Source organism: Enoplosus armatus, chromosome 20, assembly GCF_043641665.1.
Source record: "Enoplosus armatus isolate fEnoArm2 chromosome 20, fEnoArm2.hap1, whole genome shotgun sequence".
In the NCBI taxonomy this organism is placed as follows: Eukaryota; Metazoa; Chordata; class Actinopteri; order Centrarchiformes; family Enoplosidae; genus Enoplosus; species Enoplosus armatus.
Window position 1 is genome coordinate 2,651,815 of NC_092199.1, and position 24,924 is coordinate 2,676,738.

Consider the following 24,924-nt stretch of genomic DNA (forward strand, 5'->3'; position numbering starts at 1 on the left):
GTGGGGGGAGCAGAGGGAAGGCATGGCTCTGTGGTTTGTAGCTGTAGATTTCTTGTGTGGAACAGTTGGTCTACAACTAGACATATTCTCTACTCGCGCTGTTTCTTTGTCGTTTTTGTATCTTTGTCATGTCAATTGAATTAAACAGTAGGTAAAGAATAGCTAGCTTTGAATACAAATTAACCAACCAATCAGATTGCAGACGCCCCCCCCCCTCCCTTACCAAACTTGGTTTATACAGCATTTACAACTCGCAGGTCAACACACAAGAAAGATTTTTTAATTCATGGATCATTTTGCCAGTTAATCTGTAAACACCTGCATGCGTTTGTGAACATGCACACTTGTACACTCATTTAGACGTATTGAAAAATGTCACCTATTAACAATTACTTTGTGTTCATTTATCAACAGTATTGATGTCAAATGTGAATATTGTCGACGGAGACTGTGGAGAAACGTTCGGAAGCTGACAAAACATTTTGTCCGTTTGTTTTGTTTCACTTTTATTTATTTTATATTTTTTGAATTTTGTCTACCGATGTCGTTTCTTTACATGTAACAATTTTAACAAAAAAAAAACCAGTCTGGTTTTTAATCATAAAATGTGTCTGTGTTTTAAAACGAGGCTCACTGGCTTGTTTGTTGGTTCTGTCGACTGGATTTAATGAAACAGGTTGAACATGCTGAAGTCTGACAGATTTAGCCCCTTTTGAAACCTTTGTCACTGATTTGTATATTTTCATTGCTTATAATGTAGTGAAGGATAAAGCGACTACACATCATAGTGAATAATAAGATGTTCATTTCTTCATCCTTTAAAGGCTTTGTTCACACACACACATATATATATATATATATATATATATATTGTTGGGTAGTTTAATCCATTGGTTCCCAGTTCCTTCAGTTCATCATCATATTTAAAATCACCACATTAGGTGGTACATGTGGGGATGAAAGTAGTAAAAAAGTACAATATTTCCCTCTGAGATATGGTGGAGTAGAAGTATGCATAAAATAGAAATACTCAAATGAGGTACAAGTACCTTGAATCTACTTAAAGACAGTACTCGGCTTCATACCACAGAGGCACGCTGACTGTACATTGTGTCCACCATCGCGGCTCATTGAGCAGAGTCTCTGCAGCCCCTCTCGGCCGCCTGTGTGTGGTGTCGCAGGGCCGGGGCCTGCGCAGCCCGCACCAGACCCTCGCAGGCGGCCACGTCCGGTCTCCTCCCACCGTGAGCGGGCGGGCGGACGCTGGAGCTCCGTGACGAGGAGACTCCCGGGCGGCAGCTGCTGCTCCCGGCAGTCATCGAGCAGCGACCGCGCCTCTGAGTGTGTGTGTTTGTGTGTGTGTGTGTGTGTGTGTGTGAGAGAGAGAGAGAGAGAGAGAGAGAGAGTGTGTGTGTTGGACTGACAGCAGCTGGACGACCACAACCAACATCCAAAAGGTGATTTCTTTATTTTACATTCACAAATTCACGGAAGACACATGCTGCTCGTTAAATCGCTTCCTCTTTGCTCGGAAAGTGCTCAACCGGTGATGTTCAGGGTGTTTATCAGTCAGGGTGATGTTACACTGATCGGAACAAAAGATATATGAAGAACTGTCGGCTTTTAAGACGCGATACTCACCAGTGTGGCGGAGGACTAGTATCTAACAGGGCTGTGATGGGCTCTGGGCTGGTGATGCGCCTTTTGTTGGGCTTTTCAGACGTAAACAAGCCGAAATAATTACGTGTTCACACGTGGGTGAAGCTGGCAAAAGGTGCTAAAGCTGGAAATCCGGACAGAGTAAATATTCAAAGCTGGTAACGCTCAGTTTGCGCAGACAGATCCCAGCATCTGACATGAAAAACAGGCGACAATTACGCAGCGCCCTCGTCCCTCTGTGGGCTGTCCCGCGGGGGAGACCAGCCGCTCAGCATCACTTTGTTTATCAAGAGTATTCTCCGAACAGCATCCCTGACTCCTTTTAATAACATTCAAATTAAGAGACAATATCATAACAATTAAATGAAGAGAATCACAGGGCTGCAGCAGAGCGTGCAGGAGGTGAAAAACAGGATGTCATGGTTTGGTATGTGACCCCCCCCCCCCCACCCACTGATCCATTACACTCAGAATAGTAAGAGAAACATGAAGGGAAGGAGTAAGAGAGAGTGACATGTGTTGCCATTACATGTGCAGCATCCAGTTTTTAAAAAAAGGAAACACAGGTTGTATTTTCCAGAATCCTCAAAGAAATAGACTTCAAACTCCTTTCTCAAAGGAAAAGTTTGGCATTTTTGGGAAATATGCGTATTTGCTTTCTTGCTGATAAAATTAAGATATGAAGTGTCAGTATCAGTGAGCTAGTAGGGACAGAGCCGGGCTAGCTGTTTCCTTCTGTTTCCAGTCTTTGTGCTAAGCTAAGCTAAGCTAACTAGCTGCTGGATGTAGTTTCATATTTAATGTGCAGACTTGAGCGTGGTATCAATCTGCTCTCCTGAGTCTCGGCAAGAAAATGAATAAGCGTATTTCCCAAAATGTAGAAGTATTGCTGCCATCTTTGTTTGGATCAGGAAATGTTGTTAAACAACCTTCAGAAGGTATTTATTTTTCAGAGAATTGGATGCTTAGCTCTGTAACGGTAATACAAACGTTTCGGCTTGGCTCCTTAGATCTTAATGCTACAACATACAATGTTATTTAGACAGAAAGAAACTGTTTTTCCAATTTGGTGTGGAAGAAGTTGGTCTGCAAAGAGCCCTGATCTCAAACCCACCCAATACCTCTGGGATGAACCGGATCACCGGCTGCGAGCCAGACCTGATCACCCAATCAGTTGGACCTCACTGATACTCTCTCTTGTCTGAATGGGAGCAAATCCCTGCAGCCGGGTCCCAACAAAGCCTGAAACCAGAAGACTGGAGGCTGTTTTATCAGCAGATCACAGTAGTTTACAATTGCTTCGGCTCAGTTTCCACAACAGAGTTTCAATTTGCGGAACCGCTACGTGCAATACTTATAATAACGCCGTCAAAATCTCAAACATTTGCATCAAATTATTTCATAAATCACACTGTGACATCACAACATGATGAATTAAAATAAAATGGTGATTACCAAATAATTCTATTAAACAGCAATTTAGTGTGCAGTGTTTGTTTAGCAAAGAGAAAAAACGTGTAATTTATACAGAGGTCAGTATTTAAGATGATATGAAACGACAACATTATTGTCTGTAAATATACTGTAGATAATGTAGGTGATTTGATGTCCCTGCATCAGTTTTGCTGTGAAAATTGAGCCAAAGCTTCTATAAAACACTGTAATGCTCACTATCAGCAGCTACACACGGGCGTAGTCGTATTCTCAGGAGCATAATCTCAGACGATGTCGCTCTGCTCAGTAGTTGGTACATCTGGAAATGGTGTGAAATGGAGTCTGCGGGGGCAAATTCTGCTGGAACATTTGCACAGAGGGCTTTTCATTCAAGAGTTTTTCACAAGTGCATGTTGGTCTCATGCTAGCCAGATTCCTTAAACCCATCAGACGTCTCCTTTGTTAGCTCACTCTCGGTCCGACCTGCAGCCACAAGTCTGGGATGTCATTTTCTGATTTTAAATGCCGGTAAAACTGAAGTGACTGCCTTTTAGCCCTGAAGCACCTACAGGAAATGAGTTACTGCGGGCTCCTTGGGGGCCATTCTGCACAGGAGAGTAGAAATCTCAACAGTTTAGTAGCATAACAAAATCTGCTTCCTTGCCGAGAGTTAGGTGAGAAGATTGATACCGCTCTCATGCCTGTATGGTAAATATGAAGATACAGCCAGCAGCCGGTTAGCGTAGCTTAGCACAAAGACTGGAAACAGGAGGGAAGAGCAACAAAATCCACCTAGCAGCACCTAAAGCTCAGTAATGTTGTATCATGTTTGTTTAATCGAACAAAAACCAACACGTGTCAACACATGGGGGGGGGGTCATGTGCTGGACTATTTCTTTGTGTAGGCCCAGTTACCCCAACAACCAGTGGAGACTCCAGGAAGTTAATGGTCCCAGCCAAGAAATAGTCCAGTTCATAACCCCCATAAAATGTTGATTTGTTGTTTTACACTTCGTTTTTTTGTAGGGATGAAACAAACAAGATATAATGTGTTAATCCGTGAGCTTTAGATCTGCTAATAGGTGGATTTTGTTACCTTTGGACAGAGCCAGGCTAACTGTTTCCCTCCGTTTCCAGTATTTGTGCTAAGCTAAGCTAACCAGCTCCATTTTTACTGTACAGACTTGAGAGTGGTATCAGCTGCTGATCCTCTCAGGGTCAAGCTGGAGGCCAGTAGGGCATCTAATCAATATTTTATATTAACAATGAATGAAATGTGTAAGGTGTCATTCATAGTGATTAGGATTCATCTTCTGGGGAGATCCATATCCAGATGTTTAGGGACAAAGTAGAACACAGGCAGACCACATCAGCACTTCAGCTGCTCTACACAACCTGATGGATTGATTTCTTTTGTTTCAGGGTCGCAGCAGTTACAGTGACATGGACCTCGAGGGTAACCCCACACCCTGCAGAGCTAACGCCGTGCTTGAACTGCCGAGCAGAAAATGACTCAGAGAAATGGAGCCAGAGGGACGAGTGACCGCTGCCTCCACCCGGAGGCCTCCGTGGTTTGTGAGCAGGCCAACGGCATGGAGCACGAGAAGGTTCACGAGTCCAACGACTGTGAATCCGAGGAGGCGGGGCAGGGAGGTAAATGCAGAGACTCCATGGTTGTAACAGGAGCAGTCACAGCTCCAGATGGCGGGTGGGGCTGGGTGGTGCTGGTTGCCACCATCCTGGTCTTGGCTTTGACCCTGGCGTTCCCCTCCTGTGTGGGAATCTTCTACACTGACCTGCAGAATGAGTTCCACGCCTCCAACAGCCAAACCTCCTGGGTGCCCTCCATCATGACGTCAGTGCTTCATGCGGGAGGTAATGTAGGAAGCCCAGGAAATAAACCGGTTCTCTATTTAGTTGTTGTGTAGCCATAAATACTGCAAGTTTACTCATTCATATTGTGTAATTAAACTGTATCATATACCGTGTTACAGAATATATTTTTAGTTGGAATAATGCCACAATATTATTTTGGGCTTTTGCAGTGTTTTATCATAACTACTCCAGCAGTTAATTATCACTTACAACACTATTAATATTAGATGTGTAACATTTAAGTTGCCCTTTAATGCCCCCCTAACCTTGGGGTAATTTTAGCTCCTACCTGCTGTTGGTGTACGGGGAAAATGTGAAACCGGAGAGAGAGGATTTGGGTGTGTTTTTAAACTGACTTGCTGTGTTGGTGTTGATTTAAAGAAGATTATTCCATGAGAAACTGCAGCCCGATTGTTACCCACGACCCAGACGGGCTTGAGCACAGAATTCAGGGTTACAAAGAAATAATAGTCCAAACTTTAAAGTGACAATAACGTTTAAAAATGAATTGCCTTATTAGTTCAGCGAAAGTTACGTAGGAACGCTTTAATAAATATTGATGTTTCATTATATGGGGCTTTCAGTGAGACACAGTATTTGTCATATTTTATGCACTAGCACTAAATGTTAGATGTTGTTTTATAAATGAAAATGTCTAAACAAGACTTCAATTAGGGTTCTTTGAAGCTATAATCTTTTTCAGTCCTGGTCATTTGACTGGTGGTAACAACAAATGTGGTTTCTTCTGTTAACAGCTCACTGTGGCTGTTTTTTCTTGTTCCATTACTCTCTGCATTATTTAAAACTCAGCTGTCAAAAAAATGCAGACAATGACAAAGCTAAAGTTAGCACTGACCTCAGTGATGAATATGTGAACGCAGGTTGGCAATTTGACTGGCGGACTCCGCCACTAATAATGAAAACTACAGTATAGAGCAATAATTACAGAATGTGAATATGAAGACCATAAATAGTATCACAAACTGAGTTTGAGTTCAAAAAACATTTAAAGATTATAACTTTAAGATGTTTTCTCGTGTGCAGTAGTGGAGGAAGTACTCAGAAATACTCTGCTACATTCAAGTCTTTACTTAAGTAAAACTACAGAATCAAATGTAACTAAAGTACTAATTATGCAGAATGGCTTATTTCAGAATAATATATATCATATTAATGGATTATAATTATTGATTTATATACTGCTGTGTATCTTAATCTATGAAAATACATCATAATTAATTTGTTGAGCTCTCAGATGAATGTGAAGTAAAATGTACAATAGTTCCCTCTATAATGTAGTGGAGTAGAAGTAGCATAAAATAGAAATACTCCAGTAAAGTACAAGTACTTCAGAATTGTACTTAAGTACAGTACTTGAGTAAATGTACTTACTGCTTTTGTGTAATTGACACAGCTATCTGCTATCTTCCTCCCTCAGTGACGCATTATGTAACCTACATGAAACAGGAGTGTAGTGTTGACTGTGAAAGGGCATATAAAGTCAATATAGAGGCTCAAGGTGAATGTATACGCTGATTAGCTGTACAATAACTAATTAAACCAGTTATTTATTTGTCTGTCTGAATAGCAGAATGTAGATTTTACAACAAGTAGGTTTTTATGCTGCTGCAGCCAGCACTCTGTGTCTGTAAGAGATGTCCTCTCAGTACTAGTCAAACAGAGGAGTCGGCGTGATCAGGGTCATTTCACAGGATATCCAGCCCTCGGTAAACTTTAGCTGGGAGGAATGTAGCCGGTCTGGCCCTCTAACTCGGTGCAGGAGACTTTCTATATTCGAGGGATCAGAAACAGGTTTTTTGAGATGTTAGTGGATATCCTGGTGGAAAGGTAGAAGCAATTAAGACAAGGTGTTAACCAACCATTTCAACATTTAAACTGCAAAATCGACAGCTATTGTTTCAGAACAAAAAGTGGGTGAAAGTCACTTGATGTTATCAGATTTATTTATTTATTTATTTTTATCAGGTTTGATAACGTTCCTCCTCCTCTTTCTACAACATCTTCACTCCCAGTTTATCAGCAGCTATTGTCAAAAGTATCAATAGTCATTATTTAATATGTCATTGAGATATATTTCTAAAAGATAAGAGGAGTTTCTGTTCACAACAGTATGATGAAGTGTAGTATTTCTGTGGGCGGTGCTCAGTCGTCACCTCCTGCACCGAAACGATCAGTGCTGGTCTGCGCCATCACATCGCTATCAAACTTAAATTCCCCTCCCCCTTTACTGAAAACACACTGTGGCACAGATCAGTTATGAATTATTTATATGCTCACCTCTGAATCCCTCCCCGCTCCTCTGCCTGCCACACCCAGCTTCTGTTTAATTCATGTTTAATTTGACGATGAAAAGACCTCAGAATTTTTCTTCAGCATTGAATATAAACTGTATTATAGATAATCTAATGATTTGATGAGATGCCCAAAAACTTGCGGGGGGGGGGGGGGGGGGGGTCACTGAATCAAACATTCAGTTCTTGTAGTTTACATATAAAAGAGGAATCTGGTGATCATCTGTATTTTTCTTATTGTCAAGAAATCCATGAAAATGTATTTAAAGCCTGATATATCTTCTCCCCCCTAACTATTAATCAATGAGCCATGAACACACACACACTGTAGTTTATGTAGACTCAGTCCCACACACACTGTCCTGCTGCCCCAAACACTCACTACAGCACCAAATGTGGATTAGTCCGCCGCAGAAAATAGTCCCCAACAAATGCACTATTTCCTCCTGTTTAAGTAACGTTTGATTAAAAACTACAGTGAGCAGCTGTTTTAGGAAACTACTGAGCCTTCTTAAATGAAACACATAATATTTGAGACCAGTTTTTAAAGATTCACATCTTCAGTTGGAACCAATGGGCTTTAGAGCCACAGACAGCTTAATGAAGTCAGAAAGTTTTGAGGGGCACATTGTTTGTTTTGGTCTTTTCATGGGATCTGGAATAAGAGAAATAAAGACTAACACCAGACTTATTGTTTAAGATGCTGCATTGTAAATAAAGTAGAGGTATTTGCAGTAGAAGGCCTTTTATACCAGTTCAGGAGTTCTCATGGTGTTTGGAGACAGGAATGCTTTGATCTTATAAATCTTCCTGAGCTGACATAAATGTGACAAGAATCTCAGGTTTAATTTCATTAAGCTGCACAAAGTTTGAGCCGCTGATCGGCCAGTGTTCAGAGGGCAGTGATGTACGCAGCCAACCTCCCTGTGACTTTTGTGGGTTGAAGAATCGATTCAGCAGCAATTGAAACTGTAATGTTAGTTTGCCTAAAAGTGAAGAACAGACACGACCTAAAAGAAGTGAACAGCGAATAGTTTTCAAACTGTGTGGAGAAAATGTTTTATCTGGCTCTGAGGCTTCAGGCGCTCTGCCGCCTGTGTGTTCAGGCTCAGTGAGGTCCAGGTATTATCCCCATCAGCACCTTGGAGCCATGTTGCCTAACAACAAAGGCACCTCCAGTGTGTGTTGAATTTACCAGCCCTGTTGGTGACCTTTAACCGATATACCCGTCTGTGTTTAGTACTGAGGCGACATGATAGAGATGAGAACATTTGTTCAGCACTGATCATTTTGCCTTTAAACACAGTATATTTTCATGCTGACAGTCCAGTTATACGGGTCAGTAAACACCTAGACTTCAGTTATACACCATGTGCACACATGGATCTGTCATGCACCAACAGAGCAAACATATTTTCAGTCATGCTTCCAGGACTTTCACTCCGCCGGGACAGATTACAGCTAAACACAAGTTATGTGAAACCCGCTGCAGGATTAATAAAATGACCTTCTGTGAGCCTTTTGCCCATTTCTGCATTAAACTAAGAGCATTACATTTCATCCACAGGTCCCTTTTGCAGCGTGTTGGTGGAGAGACTTGGTTGCCGAGCGACAGTCATGTTGGGCGGAGTCCTGAGTGGGCTTGGTATGGCTGCCAGTTCGTTTACCCAGTCCATCAGCCAGCTTTACATCACAGCTGGGATTATTACAGGTCAGCAAACATTCAACAGATTTATTATCCCAGCTGACACACACAACTACACTACCTGCACACTTAGCTGCTGAAGAGCCAACAAAAGCAAAAGTATGTTAGAGTTGATGTTTTTTGGATTGTTGTGGGGTTTTCTGCCCCCAATTGGCCACAAAAACTTTAAACTTGAAATAGGAAAAATAAAACCATTTTAAACTTAATGGATAATTTCAGTTTATTGGTCTCATTTTCATAGTTTGGGCCTGTATTAACAAGATTTGTAAGTAATTGATGAGCTTTGGGAATATGGCGCCATCACTACAGTGTCTAGATGGTAAATCCTAGATTTGTGAAACTCTCGCACACAGTTTGGTTCGATTTAGGCAACAAAACTACTTGGTTCGGTTTAGATTATGGTTTGGGTTAAAATAATAAGTCAACGTTGACTTGGTTTCTGTGTTTCACAAATCTATCATCCATCTATACACGTCAACCAAATCCAACAGGAAAGACAGAAAGACAATCAGGTGGTCACACAGGTTGTAAACAGTTTAGCCAGATTGTTTAAACCACTTTGTTTGGAGGTAAAACTGAAAGTGAGCGCACCTACACCCACAACTACGTTAAGTACAGTAGTTTTAAACTGTCTGATGGTCTGAATGTTGTCTTTCTAATCGCTTTGCTCCCAGATTATTATTTCAGAATCATAGCTAAAAAAAAGTAATAAGGTAAAGTTGTAATAAACGAGACCTTTTGAGAGTGGAGTGTTGTTGGGAAAGATTAGTCTTGACATTACACATCTATACATTAAATCAATAAGCACAATGCTGTCCCTGTCCCTGTACTATTCTGAATGCTTCTTCGTTTCAGGACTCGGTTTCTGCTTCAGCTTCCAACCAGCTGTGACAATCCTCGGGCACTACTTTGTGCGTCGCCGTGTGTTTGCCAATGCCATGTCCTCCACAGGCACAGCCCTGGGACTGTGCACTCTACCTGTCCTGGGCAACTACCTCCACACAGAGCTGGGCTGGAGGGGAAGTTTCCTGGTTTTAGGGGCCGTCCTGCTTAACTGCTGCGTGTGCGGAGCGGTGATGAGGCCCCTCCAGCCCCTCCAGCATCGAGGCCAGCCACTGATGAACCACGGACCCCCTCCGGCAGAGCAGGAAAATGTGAGGAAGGAAAAAGTGTGGGTGAGAACATTGTGGAGCGCCTTGTTGGCTTCCCTGAGCAAACACATGGCCTTTGATCAGCTCTGCAACAACAAGCGTTACTGTATGTACGCCATCGGCATCACCTGGACGATGCTTGGGTTTGTGGTGCCATTGGTGTATCTGGTTCCCTACGCCACCGCTAACAACATGGAGCAGGGCCGGGCCGCGATGCTGCTCTCCATCCTGGGTGTTGTTAACATCGTGGTGCGGCCACCTATCGGCCTCATCTTCAACCTGCCCTGGTTCAAAGGGCGACACATCTACGTATTCGCCACAGCTTTGCTGATCAACGGGCTCAGTAACAGTATCTGCTGCATCGGGCCCAGCTTTACTGTGCTGCTGACTTATGTGGCGATCTACGGGCTGTCCATGAGCGTGGTGGGCTCCCTGATGTTCACTGTCCTCATGGATACGGTGGAGATGAGCCGCTTCCCCTCAGCTCTGGGCCTGCTCGCCGTCATGGAGAGCATCACGCTGCTCATCGGGCCTCCACTGGCAGGTAAACACAGAGAGAGCGGAGAGTCAGAGATGGAGAGGAACACTATGGTGGGAATGTAGGACACGTTCAAACCTGTGATCAAATAATCTAGATGGCCTCAGCGTGGTTTTAGGGTTTTCACTGTGGGATTTAGGTAAACAGCTGCTCAGGAGTTAGAACTGGTTCTTTGGTTAAAAAACAGTAAAAGAAACAGCTGTGTCCCACACTACATACTACTGCTATACTGTATTAGTATACAGCAGTTAGTGTACAAGAGATCAATGGACATCAATCAGCATTGTTTGATACTGCAGATTAAAGAAAGAAAAGATAAAAAAGTTTATTATTTTGCTTCTTTCTTCAAGCTGTCTCATTTCATTTGAATGTTTTTCAGCTTTGAGCAGCTCCTCCATTTCCTTTCTTTACACTCAAAACTGGCTTTGAGTTAATATGTTAGTATGAAGAGCAGCTAAAGCTCGTGATTCAAAGCCCGTCATCGTCCTCTGATTAGCAAATCAAACACAACTGACCACAATGCATTTGCAGCCTGTAATTTGTCAGCAGAGACATTTAAGGGGTCGGAAGCCAAAAAGAAGTCCTCAGCCTGAACTTCCAAGTTCAAACTAGTCACACTAGCTGAAATTTAAAAAACTGTCTCGACTTAATATCATGAAAGAAGTCTAGAGTTTGACCACCTCTGCTGATAGCATTGTACCAGTGAAATGATTTAAACCTCCAGAGCAGCTCTGCCTCCGATTATTAACACTAATAATCCAACGTGCCTGTCTCGGACTATTAGCAGCGACCTTGAAGCTCAGTCCGGTTTCTTGCTGCATCTATTCTGTCTTTGCTATAGATAATAAACGTGTAGTCCGAGGGCCTACATGCGTGTTTGCATGTGCTTTGCTTTCTGCCTGTGTGTTATGTGAATGGCGGAGATACAGGAATAGACTGTTCGGCCCCTCCTGCTTCAGGCCATTGCTGTAAATAACAGCTTGTTCTCGGTCAGTTTGGCCGCCACACAGAGAACAAAAGAAACGAGTCTGTGCTTCATGCTGGAGGAGAGTTTAGTGGCAGCAGAGTGGGGAAAGGGCAGAGGCTCTCCGTCTCAAATGACAGGTATTTCTTCCCCTGTTTATGTGACTGCTTGTATATCCGGGCAGTCACAACAGAGTCACTTCACTCGCACAGGGAATCTGACTCCTCCATGTGGTCACATGCAACTAAAAAAAGTGTTATTAACAAAGTAGGCACATGTGTTGCTTTTTGAACCAATCAGCTTACACCTGTAGAAGATGGGTGACATTTTATTTTATGGGTCTGTAGGTTCCTTATAATTCCTTAGAATGTTTCCTGCAAAAAAAAACCAAACATTATTTGGTTTTAAAAAGAGAGAAAAGGTCTTAGAAAGTATCGTGGCTGAATGAATGTGTGACCTGCAGTGCTCTGACTCGGAAGTCAGTCATTCCCAAACGTTTTGGCTTCTGACCCCTTAAAATGAAGGAATGTCAACTTGTCCCCTCATCGTCATCATCATCATCATCATCATCATCATCATCATCATCATCATCATCAGTTGCATGTCTCCACCAGCTGTGACAAGTTCAACCAGAGTTATTATTATTATTATTATTAATAAATGATCCAGTAATTCACAAAAAAAAGCAGAAATCCGAGGTTGAGAGTTTGAAGAAATAAGCAGAATTTGGTGTAGTCATCTCTTCACCTCTCAGATTGGTCTTTCGACCCTTTTGGAGCCACTGCTCCTTGTAAAAGCTTGCAATTAATTACAATCAATTAATCGGAATTGTACCAATTAACACTGTCTCCATTTAGTACCAAATGATATAACCCTTTCAGGAACTTTCTTCTGAATTTAATCAGAATCAGTTCCTTTCTAGTAAATTATAGAAAAAGATAAAACATGACATGCTGACGTTTTTCTTGTTGTTGTAGGAGTCCTGATCGACAGGACAGGCCAGTACTTCCACGTCTTCTTATCCTGCAGTGCCGTCGTTGCCTCCTCCGCCGTGTTCCTCATGGTGTCATTTTGCTGGCTGGACAAAAGGGACAGGAAGTCGACAAAGCAGGTTCGCCCATCCGCACTGCCTGAACCAGCGAGACCTGCCGTTGACGTAGCTCCTGGGTGTCAGTACAGCAGCGTGCCCACAGAGGGAGACAAAGACAAGGCCCCGGCTAACGGGACAGAGTACATCACCAGCCTCTGAACCTCCTCTCACTGTGTGTCACCCTCAGCACACGTCACTCTCTCGGTCAAACTGTTTTGCAAAGAATTCCTAGTGTTTGCAGCAGGTTGCTTTGTACGCCAGATGTTGCAAAGTTTGCTTTACTGTGGTTGAATGACACTCCAACCGGATCTGGTCTGAATTGTCCTCGTGTGATGAACTCCTGCCATCTGGTGCCATAAAAGTCAAAACAAACACTTTGAATAATTTGCACTGTTTGACCGGAGTAAGACACTTTATTCTACGTACCAAAATGAACAGATGTGCACTTACAACTACAACGTGATTGTACTGTTTTATTGTAAAATGCTGCTGATCTTATCACACAAGCTTTCATATATGAGGTATCTCACTTTGTCAAGCCAAGAGACACACATGATCCTTTGTTGAAGAACTCACTCAAAACGCTGTCTAGATGTTTTACGGTGTGTTAGTTCATGATGAGCTTACAGACACAGGTAGGTTAGCTGCTATGTTACAGTAGGCCGAGTGGTTGTAATCAAACACCAAGCAGATATAGCGGTAATATCATTGGGTGAAATCAAAGTGAGGAAAAGACAATGGAGCAGGAAGTCGCTCCCAGAGATAAAGCTGTGATAATTCTATGTGCTTTTTTTATTGTCAACAAATCAAAAAACAGAAACAAAACACTGTTAGCATGTTAGCATTAACCTAACAGATAAAATGAGCTGTGGAGTTCCCGTCATGCATAGACCACACATGGCAGCTTAGTTATATTTTCCGTTTCATTCTTCAGACATTTTCTGTTGCTAATTTTCATGGACGAAGCCTGGTAGTTATAAAGAAAGATGATGTCACCGCTCTTAATCCCGCCTAAAAAGCTCCAATTGGTCGACTGTATATATATATATATATATACAGTATATATATATATATATAAAGCGTATATGAATACTACCATGTTGTAAAATGAATTTGTAGAACTTGTAGTAATTTGATTTAAAACAAATTTATTTAGGAATGTTTACCTTGAAAGGGCAATATGAACTGATATGATACTCCTCCACCCAGTGCCTCCACATTAGGTAACAATCACTTAAGGCCCTCTTAATCTCTGTTGACATTGGATGTGCTCCCAAACCAGATTGGCACAGAGCCTGTTTGTGCCAGTTCAGTGTGTTTTCCACTTCGTTTCAGTTCGGCAGACAAAGCAGCACATGCCGCTTGTGCACAAAACAACAAAATACCACATGTTCCAACAGCATCGTAAACAATACAGACTGATAAACACATATTTCACGGTGCTTGTCGTGGCTGAATCCAAATGTTAAAGCTGCTGTCTTTGCCTTCAATTTAGCACAGCATCGGGATTCGACGTCATGTTTCATTTAGAGTGTTTAAAAAACAATATGCACTTGATCAAATTGCCATAAACCATCTGACACACAGTTATCCTGGGGCCCCTAAAATCACCAGGGTGTCTTTCAGTACTTTGTGACTGCCTGTGGCACTCAGTCCCAAACCCACTGGTTCCTACTGAAGATGCAAATGTTCAAAAACAGGTCACAAATATGTAGTTTCATTCTTAAAAAAGGCTCAGTAGTTTTCTAAAACAGCTGGTCACTGTACTTTTTATCAAATGTTTCTCAAACAGGAGGAAATAGTGCATTTGTTGGGGGACTATTTTCAGCTGCGTATTAATCCACATTTGGCGCTCTAGTGAGTATTTGGGGCAGCAGGATGGTTTTTGGCACAGAGGAATAAGATATATCAGTTTGATACACACACAATACTTGTTAGTGGATCAACTCATTGTTAGTTTTAGTCTTTTCATGGATGTTGCCAATAAGAAAAATATAGAATATCACCAGACTTATCTTGTTATTATCAATATCTAAAGACTTGTTACAGTAGGTCTTTAATCAGTCAGAATATAGAAAACGAAAACTGATGTTGATGAGTTTGAGTTTTTAGATAATTGAAGGCAGATATTTAAAAATAGGTTGAATCTGTTTGCCATTCACTGTCACATGTAGATCATGATTATTTGCGGTATAATCAGTAATTAATTCTGTGGGTTTTTTTTGTTATTTTGCTTTTCATTCCTTAATGGAACAGTGCCTTTTTATATAACTGGTGTATTTCTTAAAGATAATCTACAACCACAGGACGACACCAAACCCTTTCAGGAGGACAGAAGCAGATGATTTCATGTTGAATGTCAGCTTGTCAGTGTAACTGAGTTTACCTGCAGTTCCAACCAAGAGATTTTACGTGACAGAGTTATCTTTTGATAAATTAACTGAGAGACTATCACACCACCTGCACAGGTTTGAACAAAGCTATTTTATGTCAGATGTGACTGAAAATGAAATATACTTTTCAGGTATGAGCTGCATTGCAGTAAACCAGAGGCTTCTCAGCTATGAGAGGATGTATTAGTAATCTTTGAGGCTTTTCTTGCTTTGGGCCAAATTGTACCTTTACTATAGATTCTTTATTTATACATTATGATCAAGGGAGAAATAAATGTTTGAATATCAAAGTTGTCTTTGTTGTGAATTATTGTTAGTGTGAATCCAAACATTTCTTTTGTGCATGCATGCTTGATGTACTAACAGAGCATTAAACATCAACAGCAGTGGCATTTGGGCAAAGCAAAATTAGCAACTGAAAGCTGGCAATAACTGTAGTTTGTGCTAATTTAATTGCACATTTATTAGGGAATATGTGCCACTAAAGCAGAATATGAACTGAATGATAAGGGCCTTAAGACTAGAGGGATATCATGCTTATTTGCCTCATCAGTGTAGAAACACTCTGTTACAAGTAAAGGTCTTGCATTTAAAATCTTACTTAAGTACAAAAGTATCAACATAAAATATTCTTAAAATACCAAAATAGTACTCATTATGCAGAATGGCCCATTTCAGAATAATACATATGATTGTATTATAATTATTGATACATGATGTGTACATCACTTCAATTTAACTTAATCTATAATAATATATCGGAATTGATTAGTTGATTTATATTTCGTATTAATAATCTGAATCTGCAAATTAACTAGTACCTAAAGTTGGCAAATAAATGTAGTGGAGTAAAAAGTACAATATTTACCTCTGAATTGCAGTGGAGTAGAAGTATAAACATAACAGAATTACTCAAGTAAAGTACAAGTACCACAAAATTGTACAATTGTACAAAGTACATTACTATAGTTAAATTCCACCACTGAATACTTACAATCCAACACTATAGCTATACTATTCTGAAATGGGCCATTCTGCATAATGAGTACTTTTACCTTTACCCGTACTTTGATGCTGATATCACATTTTTAATATATGTCTTATACTTGTAACAGAGTATTTCTACACAGTGGTGTTTCTAGTTTTACTTGGATCTGGGTACTTCTTTAATCACCGCTGTTTTGAAAGGGGACCTCTTGAGGAACTGTGTCATCGCCTAAAAACTTTATTTAAACACGGATGTAAACCGCCGCCATCTTGTGGTCTTAATGTGAAACGACAGACTGCCGTTGGGTCTGTTTAAAGGGCAAAGTGGAGGCATCAAGTTTAAAAATGTCATACTTACAACGGGGGAAAATAAATAAATTAACTAAAATGAGGACAGTGTTTGCTCTGCCGTGTCTTTTCTCCTTGTCTCAGGCGTACGGAGTCGATAAAGGTCAACCGTGCGTCAGCCAACTGAAAGTGAAACTAAAAGTAAACCTGCTCCGGTTAGCAAACGTTAGCTGACGGTAACCGTGGACTGTGAGGGGGAACTCACGGTAAGCCATCCAAATTAGGCGCGATAACCTTATGGACACGCGATTAATGTGTTCGTCGAGCCAAATGTTTAACAGCAGCAAGGACAGTAGCGACCTAAGATATTAATACGAAGTGTTGTTTAAGCTATTAGCTAACACCAGCCAGCTACAGTAACGTTACTTACCAACAGCTACAAAAAAGTTGGCTTGTGAATCAGTGTAACGTTATGAAGTCATGAGGGTTCGTTACAGTGACCGTAATCATCAATAATATTACAGGTATTAGTGATGTTTTACATGCATGCTGTGGAAAAGTTCAGCTAACGTTACCCAGCGTTAGCTAGCATAACTATTAATATTTACACACAGACTACTTCCTGAAAAGTCAGGAAAGTAATGTGTTTATAGTTGGCTTGGTACTTTTATGCATTTACTTAAGCACTGTTAATTAACCAGTACAATTCTGAGCTACTTGTCCTTTACTTGAAGTACAAAGTATTGTACTGTTTACTTCACTAAGTTACATTTATGAGACAACTGTAGTTACTTTGAAGCATCAGTTTATAGAATGTTTTGTTATGGATTAAATTAACTCAGTGTATTTTCTGGACCAGCTGCAACATAAAACTGCTGTTAACATGTTAATGTGTCATTCTTGATGGGTAGATACATTTTGGTCCTAATACTCCTGCACTTCTGTTTAAGTACAATTATGAGTGCAGGATGTTACTTGTAATGGATTGTTTCTAGTTAGTTGTGTTGTTTGTGTCATGCACAAACAAGCATCCAGCCACATGGACTTTAAAGACACCGTAAATACTATTAGTAGCATTAATATATCATTAGCTGTAGTGAAAGTATATAAGTTATACTATATATTTACATTATTGTATTGTTATTTTTTACCTCAATACTTGGGGCCAAAAATCAGAGAAGTCACAAGATGATTTAAGATTTCTGACTTTTCCTTTTTTTTTTTTTTCTCTTGTAAAAGTATAAAGAAGCATAAAATGGAAATAGTTGTACAAGTACAAGTACCTCAATATTGTACTTAAGTCAAGTACTTGAGGAAATGAACTTAGTTACTTTCCACCACTGGCTTCACCATCAGTAGACTGTATAACAGAAATATTTTGTCGTTCTAGGATCAGATTCAGCCTCTTGCAGTCTGACTGTCCACCGAAGGAAAATGAGGGAAGTGGCAGTATGCGGATTATTCATTCTGATATTCGACGCGGTATTATGTTTGGCTCTGTGGGCCGGACTGGTGCTGCTGGAGTGCACCAGTTGTGGTGGACTGGAAGGTGTGTGGGCCTGTGGGGCAGTGAAGTGGGCCTTTCTCCATGTTTTCACCCTCATGCTGACTGATGGAAAGCCCCAGGCTGTGCTGCGCAGGTTGGTAGCACATCTCTGCCTTCTGTCTCCTGTGTTTGAAACTGGACGGGTCCTTATGGCGCCTCCTTCCGAGCCTTACATGGGACCACTTCCTGACCTCAGCATGCTGCTCCTGGGCTCGATGTCCTCGTCACTGGCCTGTGTGGTTTGGGAAAAGGGCCTCAGCGGTGATGGAAAGATGGGAAAGGACAACAATGAACTGGGTGCCGGACAGTTACTTATGAGGATGCTGAAATACTTCAGACCCGACATCCTTTACCTTATTTCAGCTTTTAGTTTCCTCATCTTAGGTGTCATCTGTAAGTGTGAAGTATATGTCATGTGATACACCTGCATATATCAGTGCAACAGTGTGGCTTACTGATGTGTTTTAATAGTTTTTGGACAACAATGGAGCTCTATGGGATTTGAACTAGTCTTCTCCTGTTGGGTGAAAACCTTCAACTTCAGTTTTGGTCAAACTTGATTCTCTATTGGCTGAGACAATGTTACAACACATAAACTTAAAATACATGTCGGTCGAAGTGAAAACAGCTGCTTCACTACATTTACATTTAAAGATGTTCTTAAAAACATTGTGTATATAATTTACTGTTTAACTAATCTATGTCATTCATCTTTCCTAACAGGTGATACTTTTATCCCACTGTGTCAGGGGAAGGTCATTGACATGCTAAGTGGTCAAGTACTTCAATCCAGCTTCTGTTATGCAGTCGGACAGCTGGCGCTTGTTTCTTTGGGAAGGTAATAAAATAAAACTGTTCCCTGTCTTTTGTGTTTTCCTAATAACAACAACATAATTACTAATCTCCTGTATAGTCAGAAAATTTTGATTTATTTCTGTAATTTGAAACTTATTTTTATTGTCTACACCTCAACAGCGCTCTGTTCTCTGGCGCAAGAGGAGGCATATTTATGTGCACCCTGGCCAGACTGAACAAGAGACTGAAGCATCTGCTGTTTCACACCCTCCTGCAACAGGAAGTGAACTTCTTTGAGGAGAACAAACCTGGTGAGAAGAACACAGTAAACACACGACACGTTTGCTATTATATTTCATGGATGCAGTGATTTACAGGGTCAGGGAATCTGTTTTTGTGGAATAAGATATTATTGTAACACTGAAACTCGACAGAGATTTGGCTGCCGGTTAATGCTCTTGAACGTGGCCTTTTCTCCCTTTCCTTTCACCACCCAGGGCGTCTTTCCTCTCGCCTGCACTCTGATGTGGACAGGATGGGCCGCACAGTAGCTCTGAACGCCAACGCGGCGGTTCGCAGCATAGTCAAAACCTGCCTCATGCTCGCAGTGATGTTACACCTGTCCTGGAGGTTCACTCTGCTCACCTGCATAGAGATGCCTCTGCTGGCCATCGTGCAGAACAAATATATCACCATGTACAAGGTATGTGTGATGATTGGCCCTGGACCCCTCTGAATAGCCAACAGTAGTTCAGTTCAGTTTAGATATTCATATTATTATTTATTAATATTTATGAACAACCAACAAACAAGGATTCAACCTTTAGAATAATTAATACTCAGATAAGTAACTCAATAGTTTCAGATAAGAACTGCTTACCTGAACTCTGCCCTCAAAAAGACAAACACAAACAAATCACAGGGCATATAAAACAAATGGTATCAGTCAGCAGCACACTGGCTATGTGGATACGGAGAGAGGAAATCTTGCAGTTGCTTATTGCTAAGTGTTTGTGGTCCAAGAATAACTGGCTGTCAGGAATCAGCACAGACCTCCACTAACAAAGACTTTCTTCTCAACTCTGCTGTAATGGATTTAATGATTATTAAACCTCTTAGAGAAGAAACAGATTTGACTGCTGACAATGTAGTTCATTCATTTGTTTCTAGGCTAAGCGATTGCATCACCGTTCATAATGCCATCACATTGAATGAAGTCTGTTGTTGGTTCAAACTGTTTCAGTCAGTTTTATCACCTCATGATTGCTTCTGGGGCTAAGGTTTTAACATTCATAAATCACAGCTGCGCTAACAGCAACGCTTTCAGTCACCATTGAGGGGCGCTGCAATGCTAAAAGTTACTGTTGTCAGTGCACTCAAGTCAACATGAGGATTTGGTGTTAAAGTTGGTTCCTACTTGTACTGAACACCCCTGATTCTCAGATGGGAGCGATTGAATGAATGAAAATGTGTTCCTCTCCACCCAAAAATGTGTTTTGCTTGCTTATTCTTACAGTGCAGAATGATGAGCAGAGTTTGTTTTCACATTCATCTGTTGAAGGAGCAAAGTTTCTCTGTGTTCACCTTAAATATGAGTTTAATATGTGTACGCAGGCAGGATTTTCTGACATCACAACTAGTTTGGGAGCCAATCGTGGTCCAAAGTAGTAAACATCTTGTGTCCAGTAGTTAAACTTTTGAAATGAACAATATGTGTATATTCAGAGATTTCAGGTTTCTCTGATGAGGGAGAAGGAGGAGATTTCAAGAATTTTAACAACCAAAGAGTATTTTTATTTTGTCTTAAAACATGTCTGGAGGGGATCTTTAAGAATGAAAACGGCAGAAATGTCTCCTCCACTGTACGGCCAACAAGATTTTAAAAAAAGCCAAGGAAAAGACAGGCGGGGTGGATTTAGTTACACACTCTCTGAAGATGAAAAGAAGATGGATAACTGAATGACGAGCAGAAAGAGCATCCATTGTTTGCAGCTGAAAAGAATTAAACAGAAGGTAGAAACAGTCATTGAGGGATTTTGTTTCTCCAAAGCCTAAAAATAGTAAGACCTTCAATGCACTGGAATATAAAATGTATGCTGCTGAGCAAAATGTGACATCAAAGATAAGAAACTGAGGAAGTGATATGCAGCACAGGTCAAGCAGAAGACTTGCAGATGTCCTGAGTGCAGCATCAGTCTGCTCACGTGCAGTTTCTCCTTATTGAATCGCTTTGTATTCTTTGTCGAACAGGAGCTGAAAGATAAGATCCAGGACTGCCACGCTCAGAACAAAGACCTGGCTTTCCAGACGATCAGCGGGATTCACACGGTCCGCAGCTTCAAGGCAGAGAAAGATGAACTGAGGAGGTATAACGAGGCTCTGGGCCAGATGTGCACAGTCCAGAGACGTTCAGCAATCTACAGCGCAATCTTCCTGTTAATACGGAGGGTAAGATGGCAGCGATGACTTAAGGAAGAGAACATGTTGAGCTTTCAACTCATCAAATTTCATCACTGTGATTGTAGCTTTATATAATTACATGATTTCTTTATGTTTTACTACAATGTGAGTAATTCCTCTTCATGTACACTTTCCATTTAGCTGGTGAGTCTGGGGATAAAGATACTCATGCTGTTACAGGCCCGCAGTCTCCTCTTGTCGGGTCAACTCAGCATCGGTAATCTTGTGTCCTTTTTCTTGTACCAGAAGCCCATGTCAAACAATTTAAAGGTGAGCTTTAAATATTTGACCCAGCAGAATCTCTTCCATGTATTTGAGTTGTAAAATATATAATGCCAATTGTTTTTGTCACAGGAAATGTTGTATTGCTATGGAGAGACGGTGTCCACAGTTGGAGTCATCTCCAAAGTGTTCAGCTATCTTGACAGAACACCTCAGTGTAGGAAGGCAGGAGAGTTAGCTCCTGAGAAGCTGGAGGGAAGAATTGTTTTCCAAAATGTCACCTTCACATATCCTTCAGCTCCTCAAGATAAACCAGCTCTGAAGGTAACTGTTTCACAGCTTGACACTGTGTCCTGTAGTATCATTATGTTTACATACAACACATCATTGCGTCATTATCATGTTCTGTACAGTCAGTTTCTATGGAAGTTCAGCCGGGAAAGATGACAGCCCTGGTGGGTCCCTCTGGAGGGGGAAAGACTTCCTGTGTCAGTCTCCTGAAGAGGCTCTACGAACCTCAAGAGGGAAAGATCCTGCTGGATGGAGAAGAGCTGCACCATTATAAACACAAGTACCTCCATCAAAAGGTACAGTTGGCTCATCAAATCAATTAAAATCATTCAGGAATGATCTTTTTTTTGCATAGATTGTAGTGAGAAAGTAAAGTTTATTTATATGGTAACTTTCTATGTCAGACGTCACAAAGTGCTTCACAATAAAAGACAAAATAATAAACAGACACAATATAAGAGCAATAAATAAGATATAGATACAAGTACACAAAACTAAACAAAGCAAGTAGCTCCACTCTGTGTGTCATCATCCATATCTACAGTATTCATGGCAGGCTCATAGTAGCACCAGTGTTGCACTAATGTCGCATTCACGTCATCGTACAGTCTGACACAAGGAGGTGATTGAGTACAGCGAAGCGCTTTCGATTAATGGATTTTAATGGTGCAAATTTTATATCAGTTTGTTTCCAGAGGACGCACAGATTTAGTAGGTTTTGTGTTTGTGAGACACAACAGTTTGTTTGCTTTATTTGTAGATTAATAAATGAATTTAGTTCTTTCTAATCATACAAACGTAAAAGTTATGTTTGCAGCATTTGCACTCCACAAACTCCAGTCCTGTCAACCAGCCCGTCACTAATACTAGTGCGTGTTTCCACTTGATTTATTTAGATGGCCTTGGTATCCCAGAATCCTGTGCTGTTTTCTGGTTCACTGAGATACAACATTGAGTACGGCCTGAAGGGCTGCACCATTGAACAAGTGAAAGAAGCTGCAAAGAAGGCCAACGCAGATGACTTCATCTCTGAACTGGAGAACGAATACGACACAGGTACAGAAGTGGCAGGAGAACACATACAGTACATCTTATGCCATATAAAATTAGGTTTTTGTTCAGTTCTGAATGCTACAAATACACTTTTTCTTTGTTTTTTTAATGATATACTATTGTAGGACAGGAGTTTCGGGTGAAGTTAACAGTCTAATCCCATTCTTTTATTGTTGTTTTTGTCTATTTATTGTCACTAAGCTTCCTTAGTATGTAGTTCTTTTATTTTGATAGTTGGTTTGATGCAGTGTGTAGTAGTGTGCTTAAGTACTTTATTTGGATTACAGCATGAGGGCAAACCTGTACAGAGAGGTCACTGTGAACTATGTAATGACTAACAGATATGAAAGTAGTTAAATATTAAGTTTTAACAGACACTAGTCATGGCAGACTTGATGTGGTGGGAGGTAAGTATTTATTTACAGCTGGAGGTGTCCGGTCGTCAGAGGCCACAGAAAGATTTCTGTTCTGTTGATTTGAGTTTTATTACTTGAATAATCTTTATGACCATGGTCCGTCTTTACAGACATAGGCGAGGGTGGTGGCAGACTTTCAGGTGGACAGAGGCAGTGCATCGCCATCATCAGAGCTCTGGTTCGAGATCCGCAGGTCATCATTCTGGATGAGGCCACCAGCAAACTGGATGTTGAAATGCAGCATACAGTGAGTTAAAAACGCCGGTCTTTGCCACTGATGAAGCTCAGTGATTATATATTCCCCTAACATACAGTTATTCCTATTAACAGACCCAATCTGTAGCATTCACAATGACTCTATTCCATTCAAGTGTCACTCTGAGACTCTGAGAAATGTTTTGACATTAAACGATTCATCGAGAAAAGAGTCAGCAGATTAATTGATAGTGAAAAGAATCGTTAGCTAGCCCTAGAAAAGGGAAGTCTAAGGACCTGAAAAGTCCAGCAACGCTTGTAGTATGAAGATCAGGGTCATGGAGGACCACTAGTCGAAACATACTGGTCTTTCAATAAAGCTGTTCTTCATACTTAAAGTGTTTTATGTATTTACGCCTCCGTCATCCTGATCCAGATAAATCTCCAGATACAGGTTTCTGTAACTTGGTGTTTCTCCGCTGTGTTCTGCGTCTCAGCTGCTGCAGGAGGTTCTGGCTTGTGGTCGAACGGTCCTGGTGGTGGCTCATCAGCTGAAGACTGTGGAGAAGGCGGATCACATTATCTTCATAGAGAAGGGAGCAGTCGTGGAGGAGGGGACGCACCAAGAACTCATGGCCAAGAAGGGACGCTACCATCGTTTGAAAGAGGAGCTGTTCTCTCAAGTCAGCTGAGAAGAGCTCAGTGAATGTAGTTTGTTTGTACGTGAAGAATGATGAGGTGTGGTCTGCATGTTTTACAAAATATGAGTATAAATTATGTTTAAGTCTGAAAAGGGTTTAACAGTTTGACAAAGGTGACGCCAGAAAGAACTAAAGCTCCAACGCTCTAGTGAGCTGTTACATTTTCAGTATTGTTTTTAATGAAGTTTTGTTCTTTGAAGTATTTTTAAAGCGAGACAGTTAAACTAGCTGAAAAGTGACCACTATAGTCATGATTATCTCATCATTCTAAATACTAGAACACAGTAGCTCAGATAGAGAAGGGCCAATAATACCAGCTACACAGCGATATCTGTCTGCGGTGTGCTAACATTAGCTAACACTAGCCAAGCTACTGGTCATACCAGACCCAGTAACGCTAGCAAAACCATTGAGTGTACTTAATGGAACACAGCTTTGCTTTTGTTCGTGATTTTAAGTTTCATTTGAGAGGAAGAATCTGTTTTGTGAATACTTTTGGATTTTGATATTATGTGCTCTTGATTTAACTTGAGTAAATATTTAATCATCGTCTCTGTCTGTGTATTTTTTGTTGCCAAACTAATTTGCAAGTAGCCTCATGGGACCCCTCAGGGTCTGGGACCCCTCGGGGTCTGGGGCCATGCAGCAGTTTTGTCTGCTTGATGATCCGGACTGGACTTCATGTGATTTACTGCAGTAGACCTTAACCTCCTCAGTCTGACTGAATGAGCTGAGATCATGACTAAACTATTTATACATTCTGGATGTTTCATTGACAGATTTCATTTGAAGATTTTTACAGTACATTTACTCAAGTACTGTACTTCAGAACACATTTGAGGTACCTTA

At 41.0% G+C, this 24,924-nt stretch overlaps 2 protein-coding genes across 2 annotated transcripts; both read left to right on the plus strand.

Annotated features, from left to right (window-relative positions):
• The first annotated feature begins 1,349 nt into the window (after positions 1 to 1,349).
• Positions 1,350 to 12,968, plus strand: slc16a5a (solute carrier family 16 member 5a). The gene is made up of 5 exons (XM_070927516.1): positions 1,350 to 1,457; positions 4,516 to 4,968; positions 8,848 to 8,991; positions 9,841 to 10,680; positions 12,616 to 12,968. Exons 2-5 carry the CDS (start codon positions 4,602 to 4,604, stop codon positions 12,885 to 12,887), a joined length of 1,623 nt encoding a protein of 540 aa, XP_070783617.1. The 5' UTR covers positions 1,350 to 1,457; positions 4,516 to 4,601; the 3' UTR covers positions 12,888 to 12,968.
• Positions 12,969 to 16,602: 3,634 nt separating this feature from the next.
• On the plus strand, positions 16,603 to 24,624 carry tap2t (transporter associated with antigen processing, subunit type t, teleost specific). Its single transcript, XM_070926759.1, has 12 exons — positions 16,603 to 16,662; positions 17,787 to 18,335; positions 18,666 to 18,780; positions 18,918 to 19,048; positions 19,235 to 19,440; positions 20,988 to 21,185; positions 21,339 to 21,467; positions 21,552 to 21,743; positions 21,833 to 22,006; positions 22,607 to 22,766; positions 23,290 to 23,426; positions 23,872 to 24,624. Exons 2-12 carry the CDS (start codon positions 17,831 to 17,833, stop codon positions 24,064 to 24,066), a joined length of 2,142 nt encoding a protein of 713 aa, XP_070782860.1. The 5' UTR covers positions 16,603 to 16,662; positions 17,787 to 17,830; the 3' UTR covers positions 24,067 to 24,624.
• The last annotated feature ends 300 nt before the right edge of the window (positions 24,625 to 24,924 follow it).